At 46.1% G+C, this 22,721-nt stretch overlaps 2 protein-coding genes across 5 annotated transcripts in view; one reads left to right on the plus strand and one right to left on the minus strand.

Annotated features, from left to right (window-relative positions):
• NSF (N-ethylmaleimide sensitive factor, vesicle fusing ATPase) overlaps positions 1-22,721 on the minus strand; it is a 344,592-nt gene that overhangs the window by 145,613 nt on the left and 176,258 nt on the right. The gene's annotated exons all lie outside the window — the stretch shown is intronic.
• LOC144244953 (ADP-ribosylation factor 2) lies at positions 544-21,593 on the plus strand. Of its 4 annotated transcripts, none has more exons than XM_077780318.1 (6): positions 544-615; positions 2,695-2,861; positions 8,920-9,030; positions 14,399-14,523; positions 16,437-16,618; positions 20,759-21,593. In XM_077780318.1, exons 2-5 carry the CDS (start codon positions 2,714-2,716, stop codon positions 16,596-16,598), a joined length of 546 nt encoding a protein of 181 aa, XP_077636444.1. In that variant the 5' UTR covers positions 544-615; positions 2,695-2,713; the 3' UTR covers positions 16,599-16,618; positions 20,759-21,593. The 4 variants fall into 4 exon arrangements, with proteins under 4 accessions (XP_077636444.1, XP_077636443.1, XP_077636440.1 ...); XM_077780317.1 differs by having other exon boundaries at positions 20,764-21,593; XM_077780314.1 differs by lacking the exon at positions 20,759-21,593 and having other exon boundaries at positions 16,437-18,261.

The following is a 22,721-nucleotide window of genomic DNA, read 5'->3' on the forward strand; positions in this document are numbered from 1 at the left end:
TTTAGAGACAGGGCTTCAGTCTAGCTTCAGACTGAGTGGGAAACTTTCCTTAAGCCTAAATTCGGTGTCATCGTCTGGGTATTTCCTACACCGGACACCGCCCCAAACTAGTTTCTACTTTTAGCTCAACCGCGGTCAATTTCCTTAAATATCACAATGAATTTGGCCCCGCCCACATGCCCCCACCCGGTTGGTTCGAATGCTCCCGGGTTGAGTTCAATCCCAGGGATTTTTCTGAGTTGATTGGCGCAGCAAATCGGAAATCCTTTTACCTTTCTGATTGGTCGCGCGCGGCATTGGGGCGGGGCATGTGGGCGTGTCTTGCCTGGAAGCCGGGAGCTGTCATTGGACGATGAACCCGGCATTTCCAGAGCTTCGTGCCGTCGCCTAGGTCGCGAGGGGCGGGCCTCCTCCCGCCCAGGCTCTTATTGTCCTTGGCATTGGTCAGACGTGTCGTCACTCACAGAACTTCGAGCTCATTGGTAAGAAGTCTCCAAGAGGCGGTGAATGATTGGTTGGTTGTCGTTCCCGCCCCCGCGCCTGTCGCCATTTTGCAGAGAGGAGCCGAAATCCGAAAGGCAGCGGTGTGGGTAAACGTGCCCAGTGCGGCTGCAGGTGAGTGCGGCTGGGCTCCAGGGGCGGCGGTACTCAAGGCCTGGCTGGATTTTCGCACCGTCAGCTGCCAGGAAACCAGAGAACAGCGGTCGGTCTGCGGAAAGGGTTTGGGGTCCCTGCCCCTTCTCCACCTTATGTAGCGTCGGCGCTGCGGGTACCCGGGTGAAGCTTGGAGCGTCCACCCGTGGCCCCCGGCTCTGCCGAGAGCAGGCAGGTTGAGAGGGAGTGGCCTGGTGGGCGGGCAGAGAAGGCATTCTGGGCCCTTCCCGGGGACCCGGCGCCCGTGCCTGCCCGCCGCGCACGCCCACTTGGGGGTCCCCCACTCATTCGTGGACCGGGGGTCTCGCCACCGTTCCTCCCTGATGGATAGTCGGTGCTTGTGGCAGGGAAGGGTGAGCCTGCCGAAAAGGTGCCGGGATCGGGGGGCATTTTTCCCCAGAGGGTGTTCAGAGACGCAGCGGGATTTGGGAGCCTCTGGGAGATGAGGAGTAAGAGGAAAAGAGAAGCAGGAGGGAAAACCTAGGTGGTGTCCTGTGTGTGGCTGGGAGGGGGAGTGGAGCATGAGTATTTGCCTCAAAGGACATTTGGTGGCAAGTATCTCTCCCCTCCACCCCCAGCACGTTCCTTATAATTTTTCTCGTCTATGCGATTTGTGTTTTTTCGGAAACAAAGGCAAGGCATCTAGTATTGTCGCCCAACAAGATTTTGACTGCTGCAATGCCCTGGATGTTTGTATTACTTTACATATAGACCATCTATGAATGATAAAAGCATTCATCATTCTTTGGTTGTAGCAGTTCATCTTTACTTCATTTATGTACGGGATACATGCTCGGCTTCTCTTCTCTGATGGTCGAACGGAATGGTGTGTGCTCGGACATCATACGTGTTAAGTAAGCTACTGTGGCAAACCGGGCCTATGGAATTTGATGATCTTTCCTCTGAGGTCACTAGGGTCCAGATGAATGAGAGATTGGCTGTCCTTGTTGCATTTTCTGTCTGCTCTGCCGAGGAGTAAAGTTTTTTTCTCTGGTTAGCAGTTTAACAGAAAAATCATAGTCTTTAGAACAAAGTTTTTTGTTGTTGTTGTTTTTGTGGAAGAATCTTTGCACACTTTGAGGAGCTTGCTTACAGATGCAGACACAGTACTACTTTTAAGTCTTTGGAATGTCAGGCTCACACTTCATAGGCTGATGTGTTAAAAGACTGTAAATTCCTGCAAAGCTAGTCTGTCTTTACTGTTGCCTTTCTTTATAGAATCTATTATACACTTTACTAAAAAATAAAATATTGAACACTTGGGCTGTTAGATGTCAATACAGTGATTACCTTTTTGGAGGCAAGGACTGGGATTGAGGGACAAGGAGATCTGGGTTGCTGATAATCATCTTTTTTTGTTTGGTTCATGACGTTTGGTTAAACTGTATGGTTATCATGTGTTTTTATCTGTATGTAAATTACATTTCGACATAAAGCAAAAAAAAAAAGTTGGCTAAGAGGCAGGTGATGTCAACAGTGGATGCTATGGGATCGCCTCACCTCTGCCTTGTTTCTGTGTTAACAGTGCAGTGTCCCAATGCTGTATTTCCTCCCCTATGAAAAATTTTTAGGTTCTTTTCTGGGTATTGATACTGTTTGCTAGCCAAGGGCAACTACAAAATTTCTAAGAGAAACCAATGCTTAACTCGCCTTAAGGACTTTGCTTCACATCCTGTAAAATATACTGGTTCTCTCCTTCTTTAGTTCTTATTTCAAGAGAGCGTAGATGTGCCTGTTGTGAGATTGCTTCCATACTTAGGGCGACCAAAGCCTGCTGCTATAGTGGTAGCATGGAGACTGTGTTCCCACTTATCCCACTTGGACGCTGCAATGGAAAAAGAGAATTTTCTGGCAAGACTTCAAAAAGCTTAGTTGAATTTCCCCCTTGAAAACTAGACACACTACTCTTTATTGACCGAATTAAACTTAACGTTGTTTAAATCTTACCAGGAGCCGCCTCTAATAGAGACTTGTATTTTCTGTATGATGTTTCTGTATCTCTGCAGACCAGTCACTTACCATGCTTTTCTTTTCATTCAGGTAACGGAATTCAGTCACAATGGGGAACGTTTTTGAAAAACTGTTCAAAAGTCTATTTGGGAAAAAAGAGATGCGGATTCTTATGGTGGGTTTGGATGCGGCTGGAAAAACCACCATCTTGTATAAATTGAAACTGGGAGAGATTGTGACTACCATCCCTACGATAGGTATGTTCAGGGCCTGTAACAAGAACAATTTACGATGTAGTATGTTATACTCTGCATGCTTTTTATGTTATTGATTACCTTTTTTTTTTTTTTAAGTTTATTCATTTTGAGAGAGACAGTGTGAATGGAGGAGGGGCAGAGAGCAGGAGAGAGAGAATTCCAAGCAGGCTCCACACTGTCAGTACAGAGCCCGATGTGGGGGTCGAACTCACAAACCATGAGATCATGACCCAAGCTGACTGATAACAGGAGCTGGAGATGCTTAACCAACTGAGCTACCCAGCCACCCCCTGAATACTTCTTTTTATTTATTTTTTTAAGTTTATTTATTTTTGAGAGAGGGAAGGCATGATTTGGGGAGAGGCAGAGAGAGAGAGGGAAAGAGAGAGAATCCCAAGCAAGCTTCCACACTGTCGAAGCCCAGTGTGGGGCTTGAGCACACGAACTGTGAGACCACGACCTGAGCTGAAGTCAGATGCTTAACCTACTGAGCCACACAGGCGTCCCTATTATTAAATACTTCTTTTTGAAAATCTTGTCTGCCCCAAGAGTGCAAACTTTTTGAGGCCAAAACTAGGTAATGTAGAATTTCTCAGGTGCTCCCTGGCATCTCTAAGGACATTGCTGGGTTTACAGGGCAATCAGATGAACACATTTGGGTTTAGGACACTTAACCCTATGTGCTTGGTAGAAAAAGAAAAAGGATATGATGAAACAGGGAGGGCAGGGACACCTGGCTGGCTTGGTCGGTAGAGCTTGGGACTCTTGATCTTGGGTGTTATGAGTTCGAGCCTCATGTTGGATGTGGAGATCACTTAAAGATAAAATCTTAAAACAGGGAGGGCAGTTATGCCCTGTATTCCACTCAGGGATCCCAGCCTCTGCCCCAGCTGGAAGCTAGGAATTAGTTGCCTCTTCAGTCAGGCTTCCTTCCAGCTGGGCTTTCTAAGTAGAAGCATGTCCGCAGGAAGTATGTTCCTAGGCTTTAGAGATGCAGTGTGATTTTCTTCACTTGGGCTCAAGCCAATTGCTTGAGTTGGTGTCCAGCTGAAGAATCTGGTTTGTTCCAGTGCTGGAGGACCACCTGGCAGTGTAGTTACACACGTGCACCAGCACTGTGTTTCGTGGACCATTTAAGGATTGCAAAGGCAGGTTTGACCGGACTTGCTCTTTGCCTTATGAGCTGCCTCTAGATCCAAACTCCTGCATGAGAATAGGCGCCCCCAGGATGGCATGTGAAATCAGTGGTATTCTGAATGTTGGATTAGTCACAGGAATCAAAGGATCAGCTTCCCACTTGGGCAACAGTTTCAGAGATTTTGCAACATTTGGAGAAGGAGGAAACCAGATGGACAGAATGCTCATACCCACAGTTTAAAAACATGTTATCAATCCCAATAGCCTAATTGCATGAGTTTCTCCAATTATAAAAATAATTCATGCTTCCATAATGTCAGACCTACAGCAACATAGAAATAAGTGTTAAAAACACTGTACCATTAGGATTTTGGTGAAGGGGCATGGGGTGGCTCAGTCGTCGGTTGAGCGTCCGACTCTTGATTTTGGCTTAGGTCATGAGCTCTCGGTTTGTGAGGGTTCTTGAGATCGAGCCCTCCGTTGGGCTTTGCACTGACAGCATGAAGCCTGCTTGAGATTCTTCTCGCCCTCTCTCTCTCTGCCCCTTCCTTGTTCTCTCCCTCTCTCAAAATAAATAAGCCTTAAGAAAAAAGATTTTGGTGAATATTTTTGTAAAATCATAGGTATGCTGTTTTCCAACTTCCTTTGCATTAGACAGTATATTTGGACCTCTCTTGTTATTTCCTCTCTGGGGAATGCTTTCCGCCTTCTTCCTTACCCTCCTCCCCCTTGACGTAGCTAATGCCAGCTCATTCTTTTGGTCTTAGTTTAAACATTATTTCTCAGGGGCACCTTTCCTGATACCCTTGACTGGTTTTCCCCTGGTAAGTTTCCATAGTAACTTGAACTTCTGAGTAACTGTCAACACATTTGTCATTGCTTGCTCACGTCTCTTCCTTCCAGCAGTAGGAGTAAAATGAGGGCACGAACCCTGTCTGCCTCTTTCACCACTGTTCCCAAGCTCCTGGCAAAAGGCCTGGCCCAAAGTCGTTGTCCAGAAACTATTTATTTTTAAGTTTATTTATTTCTTTTTTTAAATAATTTTTAAAGTTTATTTTATTTGTTTTGAGAGAGAGAGAGGACACATGGGAGGGGGGAGAGAATCCCAAGCAGGCTCAAATTCACGAGCCATCCAGGCATCCCCAGGTTTATTTACTTATTTTGAGAAAGAGAGAGAGAGCAACAGAGTGTGATTGGGGAGGGGCAGAGAGAGAGGGAGAGAGAATCCCAAGCTGGTGCATAGCCAGATGCCGGCTCCATCTCACGAACTGTGGGATCATGAGCTGAGCCAAAATCAAGAGTCGGACACTTAACTGACTAAGCCACCCAGGCACCCCATAAATATATATATCTTTAAGTTTATTTATTTTGAGAGAGAGCACATGTGTATGTACATTTAAGTGAGTGGCAGAAGGACAGAGAGAGAGAGAGAGAGAGAGAGAGAGAGAGAATCCCAAGCAGGTTCCACACTGAGTGGCTCGAACTCAGGAACCATGAGATCATAGCCCGAGCCAAAATCAAGAGTGGGGCACTTAACTGACTGAGCCACGCAGCCTCCCCTGTCCAGTAAATGTTTGGTGAGTGAACTGGATACTGACCTTGGTTAAACTAGTGGCCTCCAATGCATCGTTCCCCTCAATATCCACCCCCATATGCAGTCCCCTTCTACTGTGATGCCCAGCGTGGAGCTTGGCCATGGGCTTACTTTGGCGAAGATAACGTTAGTGTTTGTGCCCTGAGGCTTGCACTTTGGGAACCCTGCCACCATCCTTGAGAATGAAAAGACCACCTGGAGAGAGAGAAGCCTGGTCTGAGTCCTTGGCTGAAATGTACTACAGGGGGACACCGAGGCAACCCACAGAATTGGTGGCGGTGGAGGAGGGAATCATTATTCTAAGTCACTAAATTTTGGGGCTTACCTAACAACTAATACAGATTAACGTCAAATTTTAATGACAAGATAGTATTCCATTGTAGCTATACTTTGATGAATTTCCATTGATGGTTGATTCAGTTATTTGCAGTTGTTCTTTTTTTGTTTTGTTTTTTAAAGAAGTTTCTCCTTTTTTTAAAAAAATTTTTTAATGTTTTATTTATTTCTGAGAGAGAGAGAGAGAGACAGCGTGAGCAGGGGAGGGTCAGAGAGAGAGGGAGGTACAGAATCTGAAGCAGGCTCCAGGCTCTAAGCTATCAGCACAGACCCCAACGCGGGGCTTGAACCCACAAACCGTAGATCATGATCTGAGTTGAAGTCAGACGTTTAACTGACTGAGCCACCCAGGTGCCCCTTTGGTATCATTTTTAGAAAGGTCTTCCTCACTCCAGGGCCAGAAAAGTATTCACCAATATTTTCTGCTGCTTATTTTATTCATTCTTTTTATTTCATTTTTTAAAACATTGCAATATTTTATTTACTTGAAGTTTATTTTTCTGCTATAAGTAAGGTTGGGATTTAGTTAAACTTTTCAAATGAGGAGGCCAGTGCTGGCCAGTAGAACATTCTGCAGTGATGGAAGTATCCGTGACCACACTGTCCAGGCTGGTAGCCAGAGCCACAAGCGGCTGTTGAGCACTTGAAATGTGGCTAGTTTGATGGAGGAGCTCACCTTTTAATTGTAGTTCATTTTAATTAAACCAGACAGTCATATATGTATGGGACATGTGCAGGGGTAGACAGCTCTCCACCATTTATTGGATAGTTTTCCCACACTGATTTTAAATGCCTTCTTTATCATAATCCTAAGTTTTCATTGGGTATGTGTGTCTTTCCGGACAACTCCCTGTTGTAGTCATTTGAACTTAATTATTTCAAGTATTACTAAGGTTTGATACTATCTTCAAGAAAAAAATTTTTAAGTTTGTTTATTTTGAGAGAGAGAGAGAGACAGATAGACAGGCAGTGTGAGCAGGGGAGAGGTAGAGACAGAGGGAGAGAGCAAGAGAATCCCAGGCAGGCTCCGCACCATTAGTGCAGACTCTCATGCAGGATTGAACTCAGGAAACTGTAAAATCATGATCTGAGCCGAAACTGAATCAGCTGCTTAACCGACGGAGCCACTCAGGCCCCCCTAATATCTTAAAAGTAATTTGTTACCTGTTTTCAGAGTTCCTGGTTATTTGCTTATTTTTCCAGATTATATTTAAGATCATTTTGCTATATTTCCACCCCCCCCTTTCTTTCCAGCTCTTTACTTTAGGATTAGAATGGCATTGAAACTACACATTTATTTAGCAAGAATTGAGATTGCTGCAGTGAGTGCCCCTCACTAAAACCAGGCTTGACCCAAAGTGAGATTTGGAAAGTGAGCAGTCCCAGGTTGTGGTAGGCCTCGACAGTCATGTTGGGGACTTGGGTGTGGGAAGCCAAGGAGAGATTTTGTTCCCCTTATTTCAAATATTTCAATCAAGCAGGAGTGTGTAGGGAAGTGATATGATCGCATGTGTTTTGAGAGTTTTGATTAGAAAATAGTGGAGTGGACCGAGAGAGGAAGAGTGGCTGTGGGTAGATTAGTTAGGTTGCTTCAATAATTGAGACTCGAAACGACAGTTTCGTGGGTTAGGGTGTCCCTTAGATATTTACGAGGCTGAACAGATAAGATTTGATAATGAGAATTTTAGGGGTGAGAGAGTTGGAAGTGTCAGTGATACCTCCCAAATTTCCGGCTTGTGGGATGAAGGGGTGCAGGGTAGCTAGGAGAGGAGCAAGATAGGGGGTGGGGGGGTTTCTAGTTCAGGTTTGACATGCTGCCTTATTGGAGACTTCGAGACATTTAACCAAAGATGTTGGATAGAAGATTGGATTATGAGCCCTAAATTCAGGAGATCTGGGTTGGGATCATGTAAATTTGAGTCATTAGCACAAAAATGGTGATAAAACCCCAGGAGGGAATGAGATCACCTCTGGGGATGTGGAAAGAAGAGCCTGGATGGAGCAGTACAGAGTCACGGGAACTCCATCCTCTAAGGATCAATTAAATGTGGTTGAGCTCACCAAGTAGACCAAGAAGGGCCAGCCATTGAAATAGAAGGAAAATGGGAAAGCAGGGAAGAGTTTCAAGGAGGGAGTGAGCAGTAGTGTCAAATTCCGTAAGACCCGAAGAGCATATGTTGGATTTATGGACATGGTGGTCATTGGTCGGTTTGGCAGGATCAGCTCTGTAACATGATGGAGCAGAACCAAGGTGCTCTAGGGAACAAGGTGCCACGGTAGGTGCAGTGAATGTAACTGAACTTCTTAAAGAAGTTTGGCTTTATTAGGGAAAATAGAGGGTGGTAATGGTTGAAGATGTGGAGTCAAGGAAGGCCTTTTTCGAAAGATGATAAAGACTTAAGCATGCTGAGATGAACAGGATGGAGATTTCGGAGAGCGGGGGAGAACAGCAAAAGGTCTGGCGGTATGAGTGGATGGAATTGACAATGGATAGTAGCCCCCTTCTGTTGTTCCAAGAGGGAGGGAAAAACATGTGGGTGAAGATGTAGGTAGGTTTCTACATTGTGTGGTGGGAGGTGAAAGTCTGCTTCGTTAACGGCTTCTGTTTGCTCTGAAGTGCACTGTATGATCTGCTGAGAGAAAAGGGGACATGTGAGGTTTGAGTTTGGAGAGAGTAGAGAAGGTTTGAGACCCCTATCATGATGAAGGAGAGAGCAAGCTAACATACTCTGTTTTGTAAGCTCTAGATTTTTTTTTTCTTTTTTAAGTAAGCTCTAGTCTCAGAGTGGGATTTGAACTCACTACCCTGAGATTGAGTGTTGCATGCTCTATCGACTGAGCCAGCCCAGCGCCCTGCTGCAAGCTACAGATCTTGGACGAGCAAGTTGCTTTGTAAATTAAAAGTACTGTCCAAATGTTAGCTGAAATTCATTGGAATTGTTCAACCAACAAAAGTCTTCATTAACAATTTTCTCCATCTTCCCAATTTAGGTTTCAATGTGGAAACGGTAGAATATAAAAACATCAGCTTCACAGTCTGGGATGTTGGCGGCCAGGACAAAATCAGACCTTTGTGGCGACATTATTTCCAGAACACCCAAGGTAAAGATTATCCAGTCTATGGCCTCGGAGCCATTAGTATGAAATGCATCTAAAGATGGATGCTCATGGCAGAACCTGGTGCTCTGCTGTATTTGGACTGTCAGTCATTCCTTCTCTTCTGATGACCCGCTTACACCTCCTGGGGAGGTGTCTTTTTGGAAAATGGTCCCTCTTTTCTAGAAAAGGTGCTTGGGCATTAGTGCCCTACATAGAGAACTCCTCTTAATCCAGACTAGTTACAAAAGGGTTGTCCTCCTGAATTTTGTCTTTTGGTTTATTGAGAACTGTATGTACCTTAGATGAAGTACCAATTTTTGAAGAATTTGAATTCAGTAAGCTCTTTTAAACCTATTGAGAATATCTAAGAATCATGCCTCTGGAGAGAAAGCGATGAACAGGCGTGACTGGAACCCCAAATGCCAGCATCTCGTGTGGCCACGGTGGCTCCCTGTTGCCCTGTGATTCTAGAGGGGTCTGAGCTGACACGTATCCCAGATTGGTGCCTCCTCTCCTTATCACTGGTTTCTTAAAAGTTGGGGGTTTAATGGGTCCACACCCCCTCATTGATCTCCTTGAGGTTTTTTCCCCCGTGGATTTTGTGTTGGATAAATGCTGCCTTCTAGAATATTGCCTGTGAAGATACCCGTAAACTGTTCACATAGCTTTTACACCCTGATTCTCATGTAGCTTCATAACCATATGGTGTCTCCATGCTCACTTTAGAACGTATCTGAGTCTTTTAATTTTGAAGATTCTGTTACTGGTGGTGGTTTCATTGCACACGGTTCATAGTAAAGGCTTGTATTGGTGGGTCTTGTCATACCCAGTGCCCAAGCCGGCTGGCCCTTTATGCTTTAGATCATTGTTGTGGCACTTCACTTCATTTGCAGCTATTTTCTCAGCCTTTAAATTAAATTAAATTTCTCTTTCTCAAAATGCTGTATAAATGAGTATATATATATTTACATGCGTACACACACATACGTATTTTATTTTTGTTAGGGGAAAATTCAAAAGCTATAAGGAGAGAGGATACAGAACAAACCCCCTCGTGACCTTGCCCCACTTCAACAGTTATTAGCATTCTGTCCAGAGTATGTTTAGCAAATCCCAGACATTGTACCTTCTGCTCGTATGTCCTTCATTTTTCATTTCAAACTGATAAAGCCTTTTTTTCTGAACATAAACTCCATGCCATTATCATACCCCCAAAATTAGTATTCATCTTTAATGACAAGTACCCAGTCCTTATTCAAGTTTCTCCTTTCTACAAGACATGTAGAAAGGACGTATTCAAGATTTTGATTGGTTTGCCTTGGGAGCCATGGTGCACACATTGCATTTCATTGTCATGTCCCTTTAGGCTGTTACTCTTAAACAGATCCTCTCCCACCTCTTTTTTTTCTTTTTTCCTGTGCCATTTTTGTTAGATGTTCATCTCTCATTTTGGATTTGGCTGATTATTGTAGTGTTATGTAATTTGTCTATGGATATCTCGGAAAATGGTAGTTTTGTTCTAGAGGCTTGGTTACATTCTGGTTCATTTTGGCGGCAAGACTACTTCAGACGTGGTGCTGAGTACTTCCCGTCATATCACATCTGAACACAGGAGTTTGATTGTCCCACTTTTAGTGACACTAAGTGGATTCAGATGGTATCAGCATAATTCTTCCGAAATAAAGTTCCCTCCCACTTTATTGGGAAATTGGGAAAGTGGAAGACTCTTTCCTAGATCTGTTATTTCATTAGAGTGACAGAATGATGAATTTTTTCTAGATCTTGTCATTTCATTTATATTTGTTAGCTGAAATCCTTCTAAACAGAGAACTCCTTCATCAAATGTTTCGTTTCTCTGAAATATATGTTACCTAAGAAAGTCAGAAAAAGTGCACGATTCTTTGCTTTTATTGATCTTCAGAGAGATGACTTGATACCCTAGCAATTTCCATGATGACTCTTAGGTTTTTGTATATGTGTTTCAATCCACTGTAGACAATATACCTTCTGATGGTCAGAGTGTTCATTTATCTTGGGTTGGTACTTGCCGTAATGGCCACACGGTTGCAGTCCCTCATTAGTTAATAAATCTAGAAAGCGGGGGTTTGAACCACAGCTCTGCTCTGCAACCTTGATAAGGTTAAGTAATCTTTTGTCCGTTTCCTTATCTGTAAAATGGAGGTACTACCTACTGTGTTGGTTCATTTGGCTTAAATGAGATTGATTTTGTAAAATGCTTTGTTCGGTGGTTGGAAGATAGTAGGCTGGGAGAAGTCCAGCTTCTCCAGAGGAAACAGAACCAGTGGGAAGGATGGAATTTATTATAAGGAATTGGCTCGCATGGTCACAAAGGCTGAGCAGTCCCAGGATCTGCATTTGGCGAGCAGGAGAGCCAGGATGGCCGATGCCGGAAGTTCCAGTCCAGAGGCAGAAGAGCAGCTCCAGGATGGCCAGGCAGAGACTTCTGTCACTCTTTTGTTCTCTTCCGGCCTTCAATGGACCGGAGAGGCCCACCCCCGCTGGGAAAGGCAGCCTGCTGTACTCAGTCTGCTGATTCAGGTGTCATTAACCTCGTCCAGAAACACCCTCCCGGACACACCCAGAGTAATGTTTGACCAAATGTCTGGGCACCCCGTGGCCCAGTCAAGTTCACTCGTAAATTATCGCATCACAGAGCCCAAATAGTGAGAGGTTTCACTTCCTCATTCTCTAGCAGGATTCCTTTTGCCTCCCGATTCAGTGCTGTCACATTCGGTCACCAAGTTGAAATGCCTTTTTGTTTTCAATCTTCTGTTCCTCACAAGTCCAATTCTATTGAACTTTGGTGCCCATTGCTTCAATGGCAGGCACCTGGCTATGTTCCAGGACCTTGCGGTGGGTAATTTAGACTCCTCATGAAACTAGCAAATGGGGAGTGCTTGAAGAATGGACCTGCTGTCTGTGGTGGGCACAGGCATCTCAGCTACGAGTGGCCTTGGATGCTGCCCCTTTTCCTTCTGCTGGCGTCTCAAAGGTCAATCTGTCTTTTTTATTAAATTTTCTTCATCAGGATATTGAGTATGACAGACTGAATGATAGCCTTTAGCTCTCCCATGAAGACATTTGACTGTGCCTTCACTAGGCTTCACTTGTATAGATTGGAATGTGAATAGTTTATGTGAGTTCTTAGTTGATTATATTACATAGGGTGCCTAAAATGGTCTATTAGTTCTCATGTGGAAAGATTTTTCTCCTTTTTTTCTTTTTAAGAGTTTTCTCTTTGATTGTAGGTGCATTTATTTTAATTTGTTAAATGGCCCTACATTTATATGGTTCAAATTTCCAAAAGAAATAAAAGTGTATGATGAAATGCCACTGTCTCCTTCCTGTCCCCTAACTACCCAGCTCTCCCTCCATAGACCAGCACTTCTGTTTCTTGCATATCTGTCCAAAGATATTTTCTACATCTGCACGCAGCTCTAAATCTATACCCTCCTTGCCCTTAACAATTTTTTTTCAATGTTCATTTATTTTTGAGAGACAGAGAGGGACAGAGGTGAGCAGGGGAGGGCAGAGAGACAGGGAGTCCAAGCATGAAAGCAGGCTCCAGGCTCTGAGCTGTCCACGCAGAGCCCAATGCGGGGCTCGAACTCACGGACTGAGATCATGACCTGAGCCAAAGTCGGACGCTCAACGGACTGAGCCACCCAGGTGCTCCAGCCTCCCTGCCTTTTAAAACAAATTGTAGTCTTGGGGAGCCTGGGTGGCTCAGTCGGTTGGGTAGCCGACTTCGGCTCAGGTCATGATCTCACGGTCCGTGGGTTCGAGCCCCGTGTCGGGCGCTGGGCTATCCGCTCGGAGCCTGGAGCCTGCTTCGGATTCTGTGATTCCCTCTCTCTCTGCCCCTCCCCCACTCAAGCTCTGTCTCAAAAAAAGTAAAATAAACCTTAAAAAAAATTGTAGTCTACTATTCATGTGTAAAATTATCTTTTCTAGGTTCTCCTGTTCAAAAGTAGAGTCTGTCTGATGCCAGATTCTTTTGTTTCTCAGATAAGGATTTATGTAAAAGCCGTAGAAAGTGTAAAGGCTCATATTTATAAGCCTTTCTATTAGGAGTGGTGAAGGGACTGTACGTCAGCTCCCACCCTGTCTGTTTTACATTTTTCGTCACATGGTCTCTAGTCCCTTTGCCATCCTACTCATGCTTTGAGTCCTTCCAGGGCTCCTACGTTCTGGAGCATGGGGTCCGGCAGCGGCCACTCCTCTCCGCAGGATGTTCCGACTGAGATACAACAGAGAAGGCTCTTTATCATGCGCAGCCTAGAAACCGAGAGGACAGCACTGCTCTCGATACGACCTGAGAGCAGGTTAGTTGTGGCAGCCCTTCACAGTTTTGTCACATCGAGGGCGTGTTGTCAGCTAGCCACCAGGTCCTTACTATCGTTATGTACTGTGCATGGACCGCTGCTGGGAAGGTCTTCCCCGTTCACTATTTGGGTGTGAGTAGGATTCCCCAGAGAATCGTCTTGGCCCAGCGTTTCCTCCAGCCGACGTTGGGGCAGAACCAGGTTTGTGCCAGTTTCTACCACCTTTGCTTAGACACAGGGTGGTGGTATCTTTCTTCGACTCGCCTCTTGCTTCCTGGGGCTTCTCTGATGCTGTCTAGTGTGGGATCCTGCAAGGACTTCCCAACACCAACTACCTGGAGTTGGGCCAAACTTCACAGGGTAGGGGCACAACACTCCCTCACTTCCGACACCAGCCGTAAATGGGGTCCGCAGACCACCCTACCCTCACTTCTGATTGACTGGCTGCAAATTTGGCAGTTCCCGGGACCCCCTTAGGTTCCGTACTTCATCAGAATGATTCCTAGGACTCAGGAAAGTGAAATACTGAGAATTACAGTTTTGTTATAGCACAGAGATACAGATGAACCAGCCACAGGGGGAGAGACGGAGGGCGAGGTCTGGGAGGTACCAGACACAGAGCTCCCCTTGTCCTTTCTGCACAGAGTCCGAACGCATTACCCCCGGCACGCCGACGTGTGACATCTGCAGAGTATTGCCAACCAGCAACGCTTATCTGAACTCTGATGTTTTTGTTGGGACTTCTGTATGTAGACATGATGTAGAAGTGAAGTGGTAAAGCAGGAACCTTAACCTTTTCTCTGTCTATTCTTGTCCCTGTTAATGTAGTGAAGGCCTGTGCTGTTTCCGAAAAGGTCGGCGGGCTGAGTGTGCAGCAGGCTGCCTGCCTCTGGACGTTAGATGTCCTTCCTTACCGGTTGCTGTCGGTGAAACCATGCACATAAGTAGGGAGAAGCTGTGAGGACATATAAACAGTTGCCCTTTTCCAGGTTCAGATTACCAACATGTTTGTGATTTTTTTCCAGGGCTGATTTTTGTGGTCGACAGTAATGACAGAGAGCGGGTCAATGAGGCCCGAGAAGAACTAACCAGAATGCTAGCAGAAGATGAACTCCGAGATGCAGTTTTATTGGTGTTTGTAAATAAACAGGTATATTGTTTAGCTTTCTGAATACGGGGACTGAAATTTCTGCCAGACATTTACTTAAAAGTAGAGATAAGTTAAATTAGATACCTGCCTTCCTCTCTCTAGTCACTACCATGACCTTACCACCTTAGCCTCCACCTCCTTTTTTTCTTTTTTGTAAAGTAAGCTCTAGGCCCAACGTGGGGCTTGAACTCATGACCTTGAGACAGCCAGGTACCCTTTCTGCACCTCCTTTTTAGCTTGTCTTCTATTCATTCACACAGCAAATATTAATTAAGCATCTACTAAGATCCAGGCATTGTTTTAGGTATCGGTGTTGTAGCAGTGAGCAGCAAGACAGACAGAAATCCCTGTGTTCATGGAGGTTACGTTCTAGTGCAAGGAGAGGCAGTCGGTAAATAACACGTAATGTGTCTGCTGGAAGTGTTATGGAGGGAGGTAAGACGGAGGACGGGGACAGGATGGATGTGGGGAAGGGCCAGATTCCTCCCTCATAAGATGACATTTGAGAAGAAGACCCGAAGGCCAGCAGGAAGGGAGCCATGTGGGGCTAGAAATAGCAAGGCAGCCAGTACAGCTAGAACAAAGGGGGCAGGGCAGTGAGGCAGGAGATGGTTGCATCATACGAGGCCTACCTTCCTGGAGGAGAAGGGCCTTCTACATAAATGTAATGGAAAGCAGTAAAGGAAGAGGGGGAGGAGGGCCGAGGGTAGAGCCGTCCCACCTCGGGACTCAAAGCCGAACTGAGCGTGGAAAGGAAGGTGGGGTTGTGGAATGTACCAGCCTGAGATAACCTCCGTGGACTGTGGTGTTTCCTTCCACCTTCTCCCCCACGAGTACATTCATTACAGACTGAGCTCATGCTCTTCTGACGGGGTTGCATCCTGTTTGTCATTTCAGATTTATCGAAAGCATCTTCTCTTGCCATCCAGCTTTTTGTCAACATGATTTTAAATGGTGGCTGGGTCATCAGTCAGTCATTACCCTCCTGTTGGGTTCAAAGCCAGTCCAGAATTTCACTAGTGATCGTAATGGACTTTCGAAAAGAAATGGCACTTGTTCTTTTTAATTATAAAAGCAGAACATTGCGCCAGCAGTTTAGAATACCAACTGAAATGTCCTGGCCTCACTCTTCAGGGTAAAACGCTGTTGAATTTCTTCTTTTCCCAGAGCTACAGCTTTCTAAGCCTGTATAAACAGTTATATGATTGTATTCTTACTTACGTTCTGGAGATCAGCATTTTTACTTAGCGTATCTTTGATGGCATTCCATATCAGTATATCTAGATGTACATTAACTAGATGGCAGGCACAGCTGTAGGAACTTGGAATATAACTGAGAACAAGATAGAAATTCCTGCCCTTGTAAACAAGCTTGGGTTCTAGTTAGAGGAGATGGGTAATAAGTAATCCACATACCACATACCTAAGTTTTATAATGTAGCGACGTGGTGAGTGCGGCATTTGAGAAGATTAAGCAGGACAATTAGGGAGGGGTCCTGGGGGTTCAGGTGGTGAAGGCCTTGCAGGCCACAGCAAGGACTCTGGCTCTCCCCCCCAGAGAGATGGAGCTGCTGTTGGGTTTTGAAAGAAGAATGACTCGCTGTTTCACTGACCACTGGGTTGAGAAGAGACTTGAGGGAACAAGCGCAGAAGCAAAGGGACTGATCAGGAAAGTTCTCGCAGTGCCCCAGGGTAGAGCTGGTGGTGCCGGCCTCGGGAGGGTGGCTGCATCTGTTTTGATGTTACAACCAGTAGTGTTAACCGGTGTGGAGTTGAGAGGTCAGAAAGAGAGAGAGAGACTGAGGATCAGCTGAGCTCAGACTGTGGGCTGGGGTAGGTACGGGGAGAAGAACATAGTATTTCGTTATATAAACGCGTCAGTATAAACTGACTTTCGGATTTTCTTTCTCAAGGATCTTCCGAATGCTATGAACGCAGCGGAAATAACAGACAAGCTCGGCTTGCATTCCCTCCGCCAGAGAAACTGGTACATTCAGGCCACTTGTGCTACCAGTGGAGATGGGCTTTACGAAGGCCTGGACTGGCTCTCGAACCAGCTCAAGAACCAGAAGTGATCAGAAGCGATCCGTTCCCCGTGCGTTGCGGCAAAGTCAGCTGGCCTCTTCTGTGTGCATGTGTGCGTGTGAGGAACCGAGTGTGGGTGTGTGGCTGGGGGCGGGAGCAGCTTTCTCACACCGTGCCTTATACATGCTCTAAGAAAACCAGTCTTACATTTGAAGAAAACCCAGTATTACACGTGAAATGCTACCTTCCATTTCAGTAGCTCCAATGGTCAGTCTGGTAGCGGATGGAGGGATCCCGGGGCCTGTGTGGCACATGCTTGCCGGAGCGGTCCCCACGTTGGGCAGGAGGCCGGGAGCTGGCACGGGGCTCAGTCGAGCTGGGCCTGGCGCCTCCGCACAGAAGGGCCCGTCCCCCTTTCCCATCACTGCCGGAGCCAGCAGCTCCCTTCTCAGTGCTTTAAGTCAAAAGATCCTCAAGAGGAAAAGGCACTTGCTTCCTGCGGGTTTGAAGTTCAGATCTGAACCTTTCCCTTAAGTTATTTTCTTCCTGGCGCAATGTGCTTTATTTGAAGGAACTCGAGATCTTTTTCATTCGAGTATCAGGTCTCCATAACACTAGAAAATTGTCCAGTCCTTCCCTTGTGCTGCCTCCCTCCCTCATTTGCCTCTTATTTGCCCAATGGAGACCATTTGGGGTAAATAACCCAGTGGGAGGCTGAGCTTCTTGGCCACAGGGTCCTGTGGAGGGGCAGGTGCTTGTCCCTGCATCTGTCTCCCCTGCTCAGGTTTCAGGCTCCCGAGGCGGCTGCTCCCACTTCTTTGCCCTGTGCTGAATGTTCTGTGCTCTAAGCGGGAGGTTCGCTCCTGCGATGGACTCGTCGCCAAGTTCATGAGCTCCATTCAACTTTTTGGTTTCGGTTAGTTTCTGTTCCCAGAACCACACACCTATGAGTTCTGTGAGTGAGAGAGGGTCGAGATGAAATTCCCAGCCACCCCTGTGATTGCCCCTGAGTTGGTGCTCAATTTTGGTATGAAAATGTCTCCTCTGGACCGCTCTCTGCAGCACCCGCCCCCTTCCCAGATGGCAGTAACGTCCTGCGTGGAAACGTGCTTTGTGTGGTCCTCAGAATGTTTGTGAAAATGGCCTGGACATGAGCTCAGTTTCACATGGTTGTCTAGAGTGCGTTTGCCCAGACAGCTGTTGGCCAGATGTGTACCTGACGACTTCTACTACTTTACTCTTGAAAAGCCCTTTTTCAAAAAAAATTTCTATTCAAATCACAGAGGAGGGGAATGTAAGGTGAACTTGAACAAAAGTAACCCTTGTTTATTGATAATAACGAAGTCGCTACTACTAGGAAGAGATTTCCTGCCACAATCAACATGGGGTGTGATGTTTTCCTTTAAAATGTTGACCCTAAAGACTGTTGCAATGTTGGCATCCAAGTCCCGATTTGAGTTTTAACCGTGGAGTAATTCCCGAGAGAGATTTCGGTTGTGCGCCTCAAATGGGCAGGGGCTGTGTCCTGTACTTTTGTATTAACCGTGGAGTAATTCCCGAGAGAGATTTAGGTTGTGCGCCTCAAATGGGCGGGGACTGTGTCCCGTACTTTTGTATTTGTGCTTAGTACAGTGTACCTAGGACAGTACTAGGCCTCATTAAACAATTGTTGGTTGGACAATAAAGAGCTTGCTTTGGAAGGAGGAGAGAACAGCCATGTGCTTCTGTATGTGTTGAACTACTTTAAAATCCCCTTTCCCCTCCATCTAAGTAGACTTCTGAAGACTCCCAGGGGACTTGTGCAATAGACGCCCCCGCGGTGCTCTCCTGGGCCTTGTGCCTTTAGCAATATCCTTACCGATCGCTTTCGTGACACTTTGAAACTACGGTCTTTCCCTGTGATTTGGAGCCAGCGAGTTGGGCGGGAGTGGGGCCTCGTCAGTGTAGTAACTTTGAACAAAGACTTGGGTCCCTGAAAGCTATGTTGATCTCCCAGCTATGTCCCTTGCTGGCTGTTGGCCTCAGGCCATTTACTCTTAGCTTCTGCATCTCTTGAGCCTCCATTTGCTTCACTGTTAAATGGGGATCGTAATACCTACCTAGGAGGGTTGTGCAGGTTAAACGTCTCAGACCTTTGTAGACCTTGCTCTGGTGTTTCCCCGGGACTATCTTGATGTCTGAGTGTGAACAACAGTGCTGGCCCACAAGCCGAGGGGCGTTCTTTGTAGGAGAAGGGAAGTGGGATCATGTGGGGCTGTGTGAAGCTCTCTCTTGCTCTCTCCACCTTCTATTCCTGCTGGATGCTCGGTCCTTTTCTAACACAAAAACAGCTGGGGTCCTTGTCGACCAAGCATGTTGCTGCATCCTATCCTCACCTGTTTCCCTTCCTTTTTTTTTTTTTTTTTTTTGGTTAAGTTCTGTGGTTTTTAGTATATGCAACCACAGCTACTGATTTTAGACAACCCCCAAAAGAAACCCTGGATCCATTAGCATCCATTCCCCATTCCTCCCTCCCCCCAGGCCTGTGGCAGCCACTAATCTACGTTCTGTTTCTTTGGATTTGCCTGTTCTGGGCAGGTGAGTGGCCTGTGGCTAGTGGGGCGTTAGGAACTGCTGAGGGTGGCCTGGCCACAGCATCCGTCCAGAGACGTCCACCTGAGTCACAGACGAGGCAGAAAGAACCCCAGGGGAAGAACTGCCCCATAGGAACCATGGACTTTATTATCTTGAGAGGGAATGGGATGCTACCAATAATTACGCGGGACACAGCGCAACAAGTGGGTTGTGCAGTCACCCTATGGGATGGTAAGGGCTCTGGATCTTGAATCCAAGTCTGAGGCTAAAATTAAAGCTCTGCCCATTCACTGGCTGGATTTGGTTGGGCTACTCAACCAATGACCCTCCATTTCCTTACCTGGAAATGGAAGTTCCCAGCCTGACCTGGGGTACAGCTCTGTGTGGATACCAAGAATATGGGGTAATGTGGGGGTTCTGTGAGTCCTCTCTGTCGTGGGTCATGTAATTAGATCTAATTCAAATAATGCCTTAACAGAACTGGGAGTGTTTCTATGTGAGTTGCTCAGCACAGGAGTGTTTATACTCCTGGTGAGGTAGGTTTCAGGTGAAGTAGGACACCGCAAAGTGACCTGAGTCCTGTGTCCAGAGGTCTGATGAAATTTGTCGAGTAGTTCACACAAAATCCGATGATATGCTGTGGAGATGAAATTTTTTTTCCTTTGAAAGTTTCAGTATTTCACCTTTTTTTGGTAGCAGTTTTATTGAGACATAATTCACATACACTACAGTTCACGCATTTAAAAGTATACAGTCAGTGCTTTTCAGTATATTCAGATCTGTGTGACCATCACCACAACTTTAGGACATCTTCGTCATTCTGAAAAGAAACCCTATACCCTTTAACATTTGCTTCCCATCTCTTTCATCCCCTCCCCCCTCCCTGCTCCTAGGCAACTGCTAACCACTGATCTTTCTGTGTCTGTAGATTTGGTGGGGATGCTTTTTCAACTGCCTGGTCACAACTTGTGGTCTCTTGGATTACCATGCTAAGAAATTTTCTTCTATTTTTTAATTTTTTAAAATCCTCTTTTATTCTCACGCATGGCAGGGGAAGGGTGCACACAGCACCCACACACGAGCCTTGGAGGGACCAGTGACCTTCAAGGCTCCAAAGTGTCCAGTCAGACCAGCTAATTTGACCAATAAATAACTTGCTGCTGCTCATCGCCACTAGGTGGTGCTGCAGCCTTATCCCCTGACCTACACGCAGCTCTGGTGGAGGTGCGCCTTGAGGGTTCCGAGTGTCAGGAGCATCCATCTTGCCCGAACATCAGGAGAAACCTAGGAAATGGGGACCACAGTTGGGGATGTGCCTGGAAGAGAGAGGCAAATGGGCACCCAGAGCAGAAGACTTGTGAGTGCCAATAATAGTAATAAAGATGGCAGCAGGATTAGTAGCAGTAATCATAATTGCAAAGCAGTAATTACTGCCATTTATTGAGTATAATGGATGCCGTTCTAGGCACTTTACACGCATCATCTCTGCCATGCACAGCCAGCAAGGCACAAGAGTAAGTATCCAAGAAATATTAGGTGGTGTTCTTTTCATCATCCTTGAATACCAGAATGATGAGGGCTTGTGATAAAATGTAACAAAGGCAGCCTTTAAAAGCTAATGTTTTTTTTTCCTAAGAACAGGGAGGAGACGTTCAAGGCAGATGATGCGATATTAACAAAAGACTGGGAAAGAGCTGAAGTCAACGTTCAAGAGGCTAAAGTGACTTTCTGAGGCCACGTGGCTGGCCATGATTCGTATGCACATCTGGGGCACCAGAGTTCATATCCTTCCAGAACACGCTGCCATCTCAGATTCTGTGCCGAAGACCAGACACTGGCTTGCAGAGCTTGGCATGTGGGGAGAGAAGGAAGCAAATGCACACAGTGGAGACAGCTGGGGAAGGTCCAGGCCCCGGGCTCACAGCAGCAGGTACAGCACCAGGTCAGCTGACAGAAAAGAATGAGTGGTGGGTGGAGGGGAAGAGCCAGGGCGTGGGGTTCGAGCTGCGTTATTAGGCCAGTGGAGACTGCAGCCAGGGGACTCCTCGACCTACCTTGGATGCTTATGTTCTTTGGGAATCAAAAACTGCAAGCCGTGTTCTGAAACCGGCTTGTGCCGATGGCTGCACGGCTGTATACATTTGCTAGGAACCTTCATAGTGCTTTCTCACAATGGGTGAACTGTGTAGTAGGCAAATTACCTCAAGAAAGCTGTGTGGAATTTATAATCATGAAACCAATTGCAACAGGGGTGCCGAGTTAGTGCGTCTCAGCAGTGCTATAGGCACCTTGAGAAGAGGGAGAGTATCCTCTCAGCGGGAAGCCTGGCTGATAGCTGTCCAGCCTCTGCTTGAATGCTTTCAGTACAAGGGAGCTCAGTACCTCGTAAAGCAGCTGATTCCAGTCTGGGATAACTCTCTAATCCTCAGAAAATTGAAATCTATCACTTGCCCTTATCCTTCTGTGCCCAATAAACCTCTTTGCTTTGGCATGTGACCTTTCTTTGAGTGCTTGAGGGCAGATGTTGCATTTCTCCACAAGTCATTTTTTTTCTTCCTTTTTTTTTTGTAGAGAGTGTGCGTAAGCCAGGGAGAGGGGCAGAGGAGGAGAGAGGATCTTAAGCAGGCTTCATCCTCAGCACAGAGTCTGACACAGGGCTCAATCCCACAACCCTGGGACCATGACTTGAGCTGAAATCAAGAGTTGGATGCTCAACTGACTGAGCTACTCAGGCTCCCCACCCCACCCGAAGTCATTTTTTTATCCTGTACAGAAATCCCCAGATTTTCCTATGTAAGATTTCTAGCCTCTCCTATCTGGTAGCTCTCTGCCACCCTTGCCTTGGTCTGTCAGCATCTTAAAATGTGAGGGCCAGTGGTGAGCCCGATAATCTGTAGACACCAGCTCCGGTGATAATGGCTAACAGTTTATATCCTGAAGTTAAGCTCTCTGACTTCAAATCCTCGCTCTACTAAAAGTCAGCTGTGTGACAATGGTTAAAAATACCAACCTTTCTGTGCCTTATATTTAAACCTATTAAACCTTAATTCTTTATCTTGCTCACCACAGATCCTCAAAGATTCCATCAGGTGCTTTGCCAAGAATATATATATATATACAGTGTATATAGTGTCTTCATGAACCAATCCATCAAGAGTGGAAATGAGGTTCATTTGACCCTTTACCCTTACTGAGTACATTGGCCACAGTAACACCTGCTGTCTTCTATAAGGGCTCAAAACAGAGGTGACTGCACGTCAGTGTCACACATGCCAATCTGTAATTTCGGGAATCCACTTTCAAGTGTGGGCAACATTTTCCTATTCCAATTTCCTCCCATCCCTTGCAGCTTCCTGATTTCTCAGTATTTATGCGGGGGAGGGGGGGGTGTCTGCAGTCACACCAGAAAGTTCTCAGATACATTTAGTTAGAATCAGGAAAGCTGAGCCCATGTAAAGCAGCGGGGCTCTCCTTAAGCACCGCATCACCTGTCTTGGGTCTCAGTTACTCCATAATCATGTTTGCTAACCTTCCCAGCTTGAGGAATATTCCCTTTAACAAAGGAAATGTAAGAAAATAGGGAGAAAGGAGGCTTCAGC

The sequence above is a fragment of the Crocuta crocuta genome, unplaced genomic scaffold, assembly GCF_008692635.1.
Source record: "Crocuta crocuta isolate KB4526 unplaced genomic scaffold, BGI_CrCroc_1.0 scaffold288, whole genome shotgun sequence".
Taxonomy (NCBI): Eukaryota; Metazoa; Chordata; class Mammalia; order Carnivora; family Hyaenidae; genus Crocuta; species Crocuta crocuta.